Consider the following 13,814-nt stretch of genomic DNA (forward strand, 5'->3'; position numbering starts at 1 on the left):
GCTTTTTTGCAATAGGTTGTTCCTGAAGTTTCTTTCTTACATCCTGTCCAAGCAATGACATGCCTCGTCTTTCCCATAGTCTCTTTATTCTTTTTCCTTCTTGAGAAACAGAAAGATACTAGATTGCTCTGGGTTTCAGGAAACTATAGAATTTACCAAGAGGATCACCATCTCTTTTATTTCCTGAAATATTTATTTACCTGAAACAGTCGTGGCTTACAAATAACAGTTGCTTAGTAACTATTTAATGAAGAGAAACATCACAATCTTGACTTATCAGTCCTGTAGACAGAGTGCATTGTTGCCTTTTTAAGTTCAGGCTTGCTTTTATCAGTCACTTCTCTCTTGAATTTTATTCATCAGTCATCCCTTTTTCTCAGAGGTTTAGTTGATGTTGGTATATATTTGTTTTCTGCGCCAAAGTTTTGTAGGTTTTCTTTTGGGTTTAACCTTTAATTTTTGAGTCTTCTGGCACCATCTACTAAGAGGCTGGAGTTAGGTAAAGCATTTCAGAGCTGTCCTTCCTCAGATACGTTCTAAGTTACATTTGAATTGATTAAACATTCTAAACTAGTGTTATAGTGATGCTTTACATATTCTGGACTTTGCCTAACAAGTCTCCATAATACCTGTGGCTTTAGAATAGATTGATTGCTGTAGCTGGAGAAGATGCTAAAGAAGATATTTTACTTTTGAATGTTTCCAATTCTACTTAGAGTGGTGTGATGGTTCCAGAACTTCCTAAATTTTTTCTTACTAATTAACTCTTTGGGAAAAATCCTTGGTGAATTAAAGTGTAAATTAAACTGTAGCTTGTTCTTATTTATTAAATGGGCAGTCTTTTTACTTCTCCAAATTTCTGACTACATATCCCTTAAAAAATTCCTCTGCCACCTCATTGTATCGAATTTTCTCCATCAATACCTGGCAAACAATAATCAGTTTTAGGTTTAACAGTTAAGTCTTGTTACGTTTCTTTTTCTTTTTAGAACGAGCTTAAGATAAATTTAAAGCTTTTGTTAGTTGATTTCAGAGATGAAAATCTCTCAGGTAAATTGAATTATCTTCTCAAAGAGGTCCCAGACTTTTAAAGATCCTTCAGAGCCTTTATTAGAATTTGCACTGATAGTCAGAATTGGAAAAATTGTTCTATTTTTGGGAGCATAGAGTATAAAACATAAAAATCACTGAAGAAATCCTATTTTTAGTGGCATAACACAGAGCTGTATTCTATTTTAACTACTTGAGGTAGCTTTTGGATTAACATGATTTCCTGCCTTACCTAACAGGAGGACTAGTATCCTCTTTTATGCCGACATAAATCACAGTAAAGGAGTTGCTTTAGGAAGTAACTGAACTTCTTGGGCAATTACTGGAAGGCAGAGCAGTTAAAGTTAATCTTGCCAAAGGGAAAAAAAAGGGATAATTTGAGAATCCAGCTGGATAATGGTAAATCGTTTTATTTAAAGGTTGACTCATATGGTTATTTGAGGACTCCTTTCGGGCCACCTTATCCTGCCAGGGAACTGTATGAAGGTTCTTTCATAGTAGAGCTGGATTTCTGCTCTCAAATTTTCTAGGGCAAAGTTATGGCTGTGGTTACAGTTTTGGAGTTTGAACATTTACATAGATTAGAGATGCTTTTTGAGACCAGTTTTGGTGTTGCTAGTAGTCATTTGTTAGACACTGTTGAAGGATGGGTGGCTTTTGAATAGGAAAATAATCCAAGTTGATATCTACCTGTCAGAAAAGGCAAGAAGGAGGGTGCATGGGTGGGGTAGTTGGTTGAATGTCACACTTGATTTTGGCTAAGGTCACCATCCCAGGATCAGAGCCCCCTGCATCAGACTCCATGCATCACACTCTAGGCTGAGTGGAGCCTGCTTAAGATTCTTTCTTTCCCCCTCTGCCTGTTTCTTGTGCTCTCTTTAAAATGGATGAAAAAAAGGCAAGGATGTTAAAAAGAACTTTACCTTTAGCAATTTGAACATAAGTTGCCTATATGATGCTTCATAGCCCTCATATTGTACACCAAAATGTTTTTAGGTAATCAAGTCATCAACCATGGAATTTCTGATTCTGAGCAACTTGGCTTCCCAGTGAAAACAGAATACATTGTAGCTGTTGCCTTTTTGTAACCAAAATTGTTACATGCCATTTAATTTAAGAATATCAGAGAAATAAATAAGATCTAGTCTTTGTGCTCTAGGATTTCATAGTTTAACAGAGAAAATAATTATATGTGAACATACACAAATGGCAATAATAATAATACAAGCCCAAGGAAAGTGGTAGAGACAGTCTTCATAATGTTGTGTAGATTGTGGAGGACATTGGAGAAGGGGACGTAGGGGAGAGTACATTTATATTGGACCTATAACAAGAAGGGAGAATGGACGAAGAGTATTCTAAGCCAGAGGAAGAGCATGAGTGAAGTCAGTGAAAGTTCGTAGTGTTTTACTTGGCCCTATGGGCATAGATGTATGTGTCTGGAGGAATGGGATTTGTGGCTGGGAGAGAGTTGGATAATGATATGAATTTCTGGGAAGGTTGATTAGTAACAGGGTGTTGTTTTAGAGCCATCCAGTATGACATCTGTAGGTTCTATTCCCAGGGTGACCTTACATTTTTAGATGCTTGTGGAAAAGACCTGGATTATTATTGTTATGTCATCTGAACAGATATACTCTGAGGGAGTCTCTAAATATTTAGTCATGAGAGCTAGTAGATCTGCTGTTTGACACGCTTCTGTAGCTCACTTAGAACTAAGTTATATGCAGGATTGGGGATATAGTGTATTATTTTTTCCATTGGTTAGTTACTGTTACTTTGGTATTGTATTTTTAATAAGGAAATGTAGTCTTTGGGAATATTTCTTTTTAGATACTTTATTGTTTTACTTTGGTGATTTGGCTTATTCATCTCAACGTGTATGCTAGTTTTATAATGAGAAACTGAGGGAAAAGGTTAAAAAAATAGATGAAAATCTATCAGTGGTGTTTTATCAGTTCACGTACATTTACAGTATTATGTTTCTAATACTTTGCATTATCTATTTTCTCCAGTTCTGTCTTTGAGAGTTTTTCTTTTGAAGGTAATAAAAACTCATGAACTCTTAAGAGGTTTTTATAAATTCCTTATTGATGACATGTTTTTTAGAAATAGGAAAACCAATATTAGTTATGCTACTTGACTTCTTGACGTTGAAACAGGATGTTTATTTTTATTTTTAACATCTCTGTTGAGTAGTAATTGCATGAGGGAATATACATTCCAAGATTGAAACTTTTGATATTTAAAATTTCTTTTGGAAGCTTAATTTGTTAAGCATTATTTTAGCACTTACTCTTACAAAAATATTTGTACCTTAAATTTATTGATATTTTGTTAATTTTGCAGCATATGATAATAGAGACTCTAAAAGCTAATAGTTTCCATGTATGAGAAAAACTTGAACTTAGTTGTTTTACATTTCTTTCCTATTTGTATCCATTGGGATTGAATGAAGGAGTTGGTTTTTCGAATCATGTTATGGTTGAATAGATTTAAATAGGCTTTCTCTCAGGACTCAGTATAGATGTTGTTAATGTCGACTGCTGACAAAAGTTGATTCTGTTTTGTCTAGTTAAGTTCTGAATACAAGCAGATAGTTCATGAAATAGCTAAAATTTAAGTAGCTTTAAAATAGGATTTATAGTGGGAAATGTATTTAAATCAAGTGGTTTTTAATCTTTTCCTCCTGTGTTTTTAAAAATGCTATTTGTTTAGTTTTATTTATATTTTCAATTAAATTCCTCACTAATGTATCTATATGCATATTTATTGTGTGAGAAACTTCTGAGATTATGGAGTATCCCACAGAAGCATGGAATTAAAAGTTTGGAGATAGATTTAGGCAAGCTAGGGAGAAAGAAGAATGTTCACTAGTTCTGTTTTGGTTTTTTTTGGTTTTTCTGTTTCTCATTCTTCTTTCCTTGTGTTCTCATTATGCTTTTCTCTATTCATTCCTTCATACTTTTCTATTGTTCACTGTGTTTTTTTCCCCTCTTTAAATTCTGTCTACATGTTCTTCCTCATTTATATTCTCTCCTCTACCTTGCTTCATTATTATATATTAATAAGTGGAAATACTTGAAGCCGTTATGATGGTCATGGTTTCTCCTATCTTGCCTCATGCTGGACTAACTTTTGAACATATTTGTGACTTAAAAGTGGGAAGAAAAGATGGCAGCTGGTTCAAAAACAGTCTTAAGCAATTCTTCTTCAATGATGTTGAATAATTAGCATATAGTAAATTTTTTCAGTTGGGAAAATGTTTCTAAAATAGGCAGAAGCCAGACACATATAGGATTATCACTGAATGGGATCTAGTATTATGTTATTAAAAAGATGTAGTCTCTGTGATTTCTCTTAGTATATGACCACTTCATTATATAGAACTTCTTCGTAATGTTTCTTTGGTGGTAGATCTGCTACATAATAGCTGTGTCAGTTTTGCAAGCCTGTTTCCTCTTTGCGTAATATGCTGAATGATACCCACCTATCATGTACATTAATAAGTTCAATAACATTTTGAGAATATTTATTGATGGATATATGGCTAATTGAATCCTTTTTCCCCCCTATTTTGTAGGTTATGTGCAGAGTTTGATTAGACGAGTTGTAAATAATGTAAATATTGTTATAAATAATCTCATACTAAAATATGTTGAAGATGATATTGTTCTTTCAGTCAATATCACTTCTGCAGAATGCTATACAGTAGGTGAATTATGGGATCGTGCATTCATGGATATTTCTGGTGAGTAAATACTAAGAATAATATAGATTTTTCCACTACTGAAGTAGTCGTCTTGGTTTCTAAACCTTTTTGGGCCTATTGGCTCTTTGATAAATTTAATGAGAGCTTTATGCCTTCAGCCTAGAAAATGAACATATAAGAAATAATTTAGCATACAATTATAGGAGATTAATAGATCCTCAGATTAAGAACTCCGGAACCTGATTTATAATATTCTTAATTTTTATTCTTTCTTTCTTACCACATGCATATTTCAAGTGTATAATATTTTACAATGCTATGGGTTGTAATAACCTTGGGTAAGTCATTTGGAAAATGTGAATTATCAATACTATCAACCTGGTTTTTTAAGAAAATCAAGTATCATACTGCCTGAAAGTTCATGATGATGGTGGTGATAAAAACACAAAAATAGTGTCTTTCACTTAGTGAGTCCTTGTTAACTGTTGGGCCTGGTGCTATGCTTTTTATATTATCTTGTTTTAATCCTTTAACCCTTTGAGATATGTACTGTTATTTTCCTGCAACATTTGATATTTAGAAAGGGATTTAGGTAACATATTTGTTATAAAACAGTACAATGAGCACCTATCCTCTGAATATTTAGTAGTTTAGTATTACAGTAGTTTACTCCCACCAATGTTATTTTCCCTATCCCATCTCCTTCCTTCCTCCTAGAGTTAACTGCTGTATTAAATTTTATCATTTGATTGCTTAAAAAGACTTATCTATAAAAAGGAATGAAGTGCTGATATATGCTACTACATGGATGAACCTCGAAAACATTCTAAGTGAAAGAAGTAGAGAAGGTGGATATTGTATGATTCCATTTATATGAACTGCACAGAATAGGCAGGTCTATATGGACAGAAAGTGATTTAGTGACTGTGTCAGGATTGTGGAGTGGGGCGGTCAAGGAGGGCCCTGGGGGAGTGATAGTTCAGGAGTACAGAGTTCGTTTTCTGATGGAAAAGTTTTAAAATTGATTGTAGTGATGGGTGTATAATATTGTCAGTGTACTAAAGGCTACTTTTTTGTACCTTTGAAATTGTTAATTTTTTATGTGAATTTTACCTCAATAAGAAAGTATCAGATGTGGATATATACATAAATAATATATTACATGTACTTTTGAACTTTGTAAAAATAGTGTGCTCTGTGTTGGGAATTTTAGGTTTGAGTAAAACCTTGAAGACTTCCTGTATTCAGTGTTGTGTTTTGCATATTTTTCCATATTGTTGCATGTAGTTGTAGATGACTTATTTTTACTTGCGAATAATATTCTACTTAATCATGCTGAAGTTTGTCTGCTCTCCTGATGATGGGCATTTGGAATGTTTCCAGGTATTTACTGTTGCAAACAGTGCTGTTAGCAATCTTTGTACATACCTTTTCATGCGTATGTGTAAGCATTTCTTAAGGACATACACTGAGGAGTGAGTTTGATAGATGGAGCATAGCAAGTGTTCACATTTTTAAATACTGCCAAATCATTTTCTAGAGTGCTCCAGAGTTAGACATAATTATTATGCCCATTTTACAGATTAAATTATAGCACATTACCTAAAGTACCAGAACTAGAATTCCTTTTGTAAGGTTTTAAAAAGATAGTTGCTGTTAGTGTTTAAGAAAAATATTGATTTCAAAGCTGAATAATGTCTTCTGTCAGTAAATTAAAATTTTCTAGAATACCCTTGAAATATGACCACTTTGTGTTCTTTTAGTATAATAAATAAAAATGTGCACTCTTGAGGTGGTAGTAATGGATGAGGGCACTTGTTGGGAAGAGCACTGGGTATTGTATGGAAACCAATTTGACAATAAACTATTAAAAAAAACTTTATAATTAGAAATTAAAAGTGCACTCTTGAGTAAGGTTGCCAGAGTTCAAATGACTGTTCTTTATAAACAAACATTAGACGGTTTCCCCTTACTGTGCCACGGTTTTCACTTCTTTTAAACAGAGGCATTTAAGTATTAAAAGATAGCAGAGGTAAAAGGTTTAGTGTATTATAGCAAATATTTGATAAATTATTATCATGAAGAGATGGAAGGAAATATCTAGGGTTTTTTTTTTCATTCCTAGTTCTGTCAAAATCTCTTTGATTTATGTACATGATGTAATATCAGTAACTAAATCATTTATTTATATACCACATAAATTGAAATAATATGTAAGGTTTGGGTATTTTTTCAACTAACATTTAAAAATCATTTGCTGATAAAACTTGACTATTTCCACACATATGCCTACTCTTTAGTTTTTGCTTCTTAAAAACTTAAATCCAAAAAAAATTAAAAGGTGGATTAGAGGTTGCTAGAATACACTCAGAAATAGTTTTATCAAAGAATGGACTAAAGCATATTTTAATGCTCTGAAGATTCCCATGGCCAAAGCATGTGGTAGCTGTTAGCTTAAAAATAATGACCAAACAGATTTGGGCCTATATTTACCTAGGAATTGCTTATTATGAATAAAACTGCTCCTTTGCTAAAGATTTCATTTTCTAGTTTGATACTTTACCAGCAGTTGTTTCATTCTTATTCTCTTGAAAACAAATGGTATACTGTTTGTAATTTGGTAATTTCTTCATCAATTATTTAGAGCAGTGATGTCCACTGGAATTTTCTGTGATGTTGGAAATGTTTTATATTTTTACAATCTAGTACTGTAGTCACTAGCTGCATGTGACTGTTGGGTACTTGAAATGTGGCTAGTGTAATTTAGATAATTTTAATTTAGATATAAATTTAAATCTGTCACTGGTGGCTACCATACTGGAGAGTGCAGGTTTAGAGAAGCTGTTATGTTTTTTTGGTGTATGATATTAGATGAATAAAATTCTCAAGAGTTTTACTTAAGTTATTTGATATCTCACTGGAGATAGTGAAATGTAGCAAAATTTTTCATAAATTTTGTCTTAAACTTAGAGTTAGATACCAAGCAAAATGGGGTCAAGCTACTTCATTTCTTTGTACTTTATTTGATTCTTCATACTTAGAATGAGGACTGTTTTGCCTATTTCATAAGGTTGTTGGAGGATTTAATAATAAACAAGAAATTCTTTGTATAGGTTCTGGCATCATGTATTAAATGCTGTGTTAATCTTATTTTTGCTACTGTTTTTATTACTCTTTGTACCAATAAATAGTTGCCTCCCCTGCCACATTTTCCTTTTTAATTAAAATGTTGTTCTTTTCTTTTAGCAACTGATCTGGTGTTGAGAAAGGTTATCAATTTTTCCGACTGTACAGTTTGTCTTGATAAACGAAATGCTAGTGGTAAAATTGAATTTTACCAGGATCCTTTATTGTATAAATGTTCCTTCAGAACTCGTCTGCATTTCACATATGATAACCTAAATTCCAAGATGCCATCTGTTATTAAAGTAGGTATTTATTTTTCTAGTAGTTGAATTGCATGTCTTCATTTTGTTCTTGTGTGTGCTAATTATTAATCCCAAAAATATACACCATTAAACTAATGTTAGTTTTATTTCTGTTTATAGTTTTCGTGATATATTGTTTATAATATATTATAACTTTATGCATTGTATGTTCTAGTAAAGAGATTTTGGGTACTTCCTGCACCTCCCCCCTGTGACTGTAGTTTCCTTTGTAGTTTGTCCAACTGTTTATTAGTGTTTTTTTCTTTTAAGTAGATAGACGAGATCATATAAAAAGTGTTACTATAGTGGACTGAATATCACTGTATATTTCAATGCTTAGAATTTAATAACATGATCTCATGACTGTAGTTGTTATCCATCTTTCTTAGATAAGGTTATGAGGCTTAATAATGCTAACCTAATGTCTTAGTTTATGGGTTCAAGAAATTGTACCTTTTTATCTATACTTTCAAAATTAACGTCTTAGCATATAGGAATTTTTGAGGTTATGTCTTTTGATACATGTGAAAACTTGTTCTCTAAAGATATCAGGATATATTTCCAATATGTATAGTTAGTCTCTAAGTGTAAATCTTGTGTTCTTTGATTATTTAACAGTTTCTAAGCCTCTGTCTATATGTCACTTTTTGAAAAACAATTGCATTTGTGATCTTGTTAATAATTAAGTGTTACTGTGGAATGAATTTTCACTGTTGAGTTACATGCTTTTGAATACTCAAGTACTATAATGCAAAAGCTGGCCCTGACTGGTATTGACCTCTGTGCCTGGTTGTGCATGACTCGAGAAGTTATTCTTTTATATTCTCTTTTTAAAAAACATATAACACTTCCAATTTTATGTAACTTTGTATTTATTCATGAAATCCACCTGTTTTTCTTTGGTAGTGTTTTAGTGATCACTGTTTTACTATTCCCCATTGTATACAGTGTGCATTAATTTATTGAAATTCTGTTACTTTTTCTATTTTTGAATTAGCATTTTTGCCAAAGATCAGCATAGAAGAGTATTAATTCAGTGGTATTGATGCCTCTGCTCAGGATAATGAGTGTACTTTCCTTTTTTCATCTTGAATCTGCTAGAAATGCTGGGGAACATTAAGGGTAAATTCAAGATTTGAAAGGAAGTAATGCCTTGCTGTTTAAAATAAATTTGTTGATAATAGTACAAATGTAATTATACATTCTAGAATGTGGCTAAATTAGAGGAAAGTAAAAATAAGTGAACTTGAGGAAAGCTTGGTGTTCGCGTATGTTTATGTTTTCAAAATTGATTAGCCATGACATATCATTGTAAAAAGCACCTTAATATAAATAAGTTTATTGACATGTGGTTTTTGACTCTGGTGATCACCAATATGAGATACCATTATGCTCAACTCAAATAAGATTGAGTTTTTATTAATAACATTGTGTGTGTGTGTGTGTATGTGTGTGTGTTTATGTATAATATACATATGAAATATACATAAACATGTATATAATTTTTAAATGTATAAAATATTTTATGCATTTTATATACAATAGATTTAAGTATCTTTTAAGTCAGTAAGATTAATCTCTAATAGAAAAATGGCCAAAGCACTTGAATGGGTTTTTCAAAAACCAAATGGTCAGTGGACAGATCTTTAAAAATCTAACTCCACTGGCAAACATTAATTAAAATCTATTTTAACAAGTCCTCTTTTTGTTTTCTTTACATAATCATATTTAAGGATAGGCACCTTCCTTAGTGTTCATAAACATATACACTAGTTAAATTTTTCTGGAAACAGAATACAGGGCTTAAAAAAATTTAAGCGAGGGGCACCTGGGTGGCTCGGTCAGTTAAGCGACTGATTCTTAGTTTCAGATCAGGTCATGAGCTCACGGTTTCCTGAGTTCAAGCCCAGCATCGGGTTCTTTACTGACAGCATGGAGTCTGCTAGCAATTCTCTGACTCCCTCTCTTTGCCCCTCCCCGACATGGGCTGTCTCCTTCTCTACCAAAATAATGTAAGCTCATTAATAAGATATTTGCAACTAACCAAAATCTTTCCTAAAGAATTAATTAGAAAGGTGTCAAAGATTTATGCCAGGCTTTCACTGTTCTAAAAAAAATTTTTTTTTAAATTTTTAACATTTATTCATTTTTGAGAGAAAAGAGTCAGAATGGGAGTGGGGGAGTGGCAGAGAGAGAGATGGAAACACAGAATCCTGTGTCTCCAGCTCCAATTTCCAAGCTGTCAGCACAGAACTTGATGTGGGGCTCGAACCCACAAACCATGAGATAATGACCTGAGCTGAAGTCAGATGCCTAACCGACTGAGCCACCCAGGCACCCCACCCTAAGCTTTTTCTTACCTCTTCTTGGTTTGTGTGGTATATGATTTTTTAGTCCATTTTAAGAAATCTGGACTCCTATTTAAATATAGTATTTTACACTTTCATCCTCTTCAGATACAAGTTTTGTGCCTTTACCCCAAATATGATTATTAATACTTTTTCGTGTTCTACAGACCCTCAATTACAAGTTAGTCAAAATAAACCTTCCAAGAGACTTGACTTTATGGCTCAATTGATTTTATTCCATGCTTATAAAACAGCAGGGAACCATTACACTGAGACTATGTTTATATTCCATTAATGTCTCTTTCTATAAGAATAACTTTGACTGCTGTATATTCTATTTGTTAGTAATTAATCTCTTTTCTTAGAATTGATTCATTTTATACATTTTATGTTCTATTTAGATCTCTTAAAATTTGTTTGGGAAAACCCTTCTGAGCATGTGTGACACTTGGTTTTCTATATTTGGCAAAATTTTATTATGTTAATACTTCCATATTGTAATGTTAGTAACTTTTGGAAAGTATTTACTAAAGTGATATCATGAAACGTTTACTGTTTATGTGACAGAAATCTTTCTGATTTTGGGGGGAGTCCTATTGTATTCTTCATACTGTAGAGTTGATATTTTGGTTCTTTAACTTTATTTCTGAAAAAATTACTTAGAAGTCTAGTATGACTACATCTTTTCATTATCATTTCTATTGGTATTTTTATAATTTGGCTTAATACAGTTTCTACTTAAGGTTGAGTGGTCATTATAGCAAAATTTGTTTTAATTCTTAAGATTTTAGAGTAAACTATTTTGCTTACATATTGGAAATGTTTGGGACATTACTTTTTTTATGATATTCTATTTTAGATCTTTTAACATTTATCTATGTTAATCACTTCCTTTGAACATGCTTCTTGTTGATATGTTTTTTTTTTTTCAAATACAGATTCATACTTTAGTAGAGAGTTTGAAACTTTCTATCACAGATCAACAACTGCCTATGTTTATCCGTATAATGCAGCTTGGGATTGCTCTTTACTACGGGGAAATAGGCAATTTTAAAGATGGAGATACAGAAGATCCTACCTGTCACAATAAAGATATGTTAGGAAACATTGCGGGTAAATATAACAAAAACTTTTTTTCGAACTGTGTTCACATAGTGTTTTCATCATTGTGAAACTTAAAAAAATTACTGAGTTGTGCAGTGTTCTAATATGATGGAATGACTTTTCGTTTGGTTTCACACTACCTTTTTTTTTTTTTTTTACATGCTGGATGTTACTGTGATTTTTTTTTAATGCTAACAAGTAATGTTAATATTTCTAATAGGCATAAATGTTCAGAATGAATGTTATATGAAAAGTTAAGGTAGTGCAATGGATCGACATTTTCTAGTAATTAAATTAGGGCATTGGTAATTTTTTGCAAAGACTTACCAAGAGTTATAACAGAATTAGATATACATAATTATTATATGTAGTTCTGTTTAACAACTACAGTTATACTGAATTAACTATATGATTTATTGGAGGGTACTTCACTAATTAGAGTATTATTAATGGTGTATATATTTCATTGAAAGATACTAGTGGGTTAACTTCAGTTATTTAGTTCATTATACTTTTACTGAAGCCTGACTGAGTGTATTGACTACTGGTGATCTGGGAAAACACAGAAATAAAAAGATGTGTTCTCTTCCCTTAGTATCTTAATATACAGTTGAGCAGAAAGACACATAAATAGTTAGTTTAGTATGGTGTGGTAGAATGATAGGATGATTGATTAAATCAAGGTATGAATGATCTGAGGAAGAAAGATGTTGATGAGAATGATTGACGTGGCTTTGAGCTTGAGACTTAGGAAAAACTTGGAGAATATGACTAATTGCCATAGTTTGAGCCTTTACAAAAGGATATTGAAAACTTAGGAACAGGTAACTCAATTAAAAAGTGAGGAAAATACGTGAATAAACATTTATGCAAAGAAGGTGTGCAAATGGCCAACGGGCACATGAAAAGTTGCTCACCCTCATTAGTCATGATGGGGAACGCAAATCAAAATCACAGTGAGATAACACCTGAGGGCCAATAACATGACTTGAATAAAAAGACACATAATAACCAGTGTTGGCAAGATTGTAGGGAAATTTTATGTTGATTCTGGGAATGTAAAATGGTATAGCTACTTGGGAAAACAATCTGGTTCCATAAAAATTTGAACATAGAGTTACCATTTGATCCATTAATGCCACTCGTAGGTATATATGCAAAAGAACTGATAGCAAATGTCCACATAAAAACTCATGTGAATGTTAATGGCAGCATTATTCATGATAACCAAAAAGTGAAATAACCAAATATCCATCAGCTGATGAATGGATAAACAATTGTGATATAGGCATACACTAGAATATAACTCAGTCCTATAAAAGAATGGAAGAATGAAAAACTGATATAAGCTACAACATGATGAACTTCAAAAATATCTTAAGTGAAAGTAGCCAGTCAGAAAGGAACATATTGTATGATTCTGTTTATATGAACCGTCCATAAAAGCCAAATCTGTAAAAGCAGAAAGTAGATACTAATAGTAATCATGGCTTGAGGAGGAGGGAATGGAGAGTGACTGCTAATGGGCAGAGGTATTCTTTTTGGAGTGATAAAAATGTTCTAAAATTAGATACTGATGATGGTTGCAAAACTTTGTGATTATACTAAAACCCACTGAATTGTACATTTCTAAAGGCCAAATTTTATAGTATTTAAATTATGGCTTATTAAAAATATCTGCCTGAAAGCTTAGGGAATAACAGAAGTATATGTAGGTATTAATTATATCTTTATTTTACACTGGACAGTGAATTCCTGTTAGACAGTGAATTCCTGAAACAGGAACAGCATCTAATATCTAGAACAAAACCTAGCACCTAGAAGGTGCTCAGTTTTTTTCCAGCATGCTATTATGACAAATCTTGAATATATAGAAAAGTTCCAAGAGGGTTATACAGTGGATATGCACAAAATCATTCTCAAGATCCTACACTTAATAGTTTGTTAAATTTGCTTTATCACATAGCTGTTCATCTAACCTTTGTCAGTTCAGTGTTTTTGATGCTTTTCAAAGTAACTTAGATATCAATATCACCCCTAGACTTCAGCATTGCATTGTTAACTAGTGTTTATATTTCTTAATGTTTTTTTAAAATTAAAAAAAATTTTTAATGTTTTATTTATTTTTGAGAGAGAGAGAGAGAGAGAGAGAGAGAGAGAGAGAGAGAGAGA

General features: G+C 32.3%; 1 protein-coding gene across 10 annotated transcripts in view; it reads left to right on the forward strand.

Moving 5' to 3' along the window:
* Nucleotides 1–13,814, forward strand: part of VPS13B (vacuolar protein sorting 13 homolog B) — a 740,094-nt gene that overhangs the window by 48,896 nt on the left and 677,384 nt on the right. For all 10 annotated transcript variants that reach the window (XM_029923832.1, XM_029923833.1, XM_029923834.1 and 7 more), the window contains exons 5-7: nt 4,634–4,801; nt 8,009–8,190; nt 11,477–11,651. In XM_029923832.1, coding sequence (XP_029779692.1) covers nt 4,634–4,801; nt 8,009–8,190; nt 11,477–11,651 — 525 coding nt within the window. The remainder of the gene's footprint in view (nt 1–4,633; nt 4,802–8,008; nt 8,191–11,476; nt 11,652–13,814) is intronic.

The sequence above is a fragment of the Suricata suricatta genome, chromosome 15, assembly GCF_006229205.1.
Source record: "Suricata suricatta isolate VVHF042 chromosome 15, meerkat_22Aug2017_6uvM2_HiC, whole genome shotgun sequence".
Lineage (NCBI taxonomy): Eukaryota > Metazoa > Chordata > Mammalia > Carnivora > Herpestidae > Suricata > Suricata suricatta.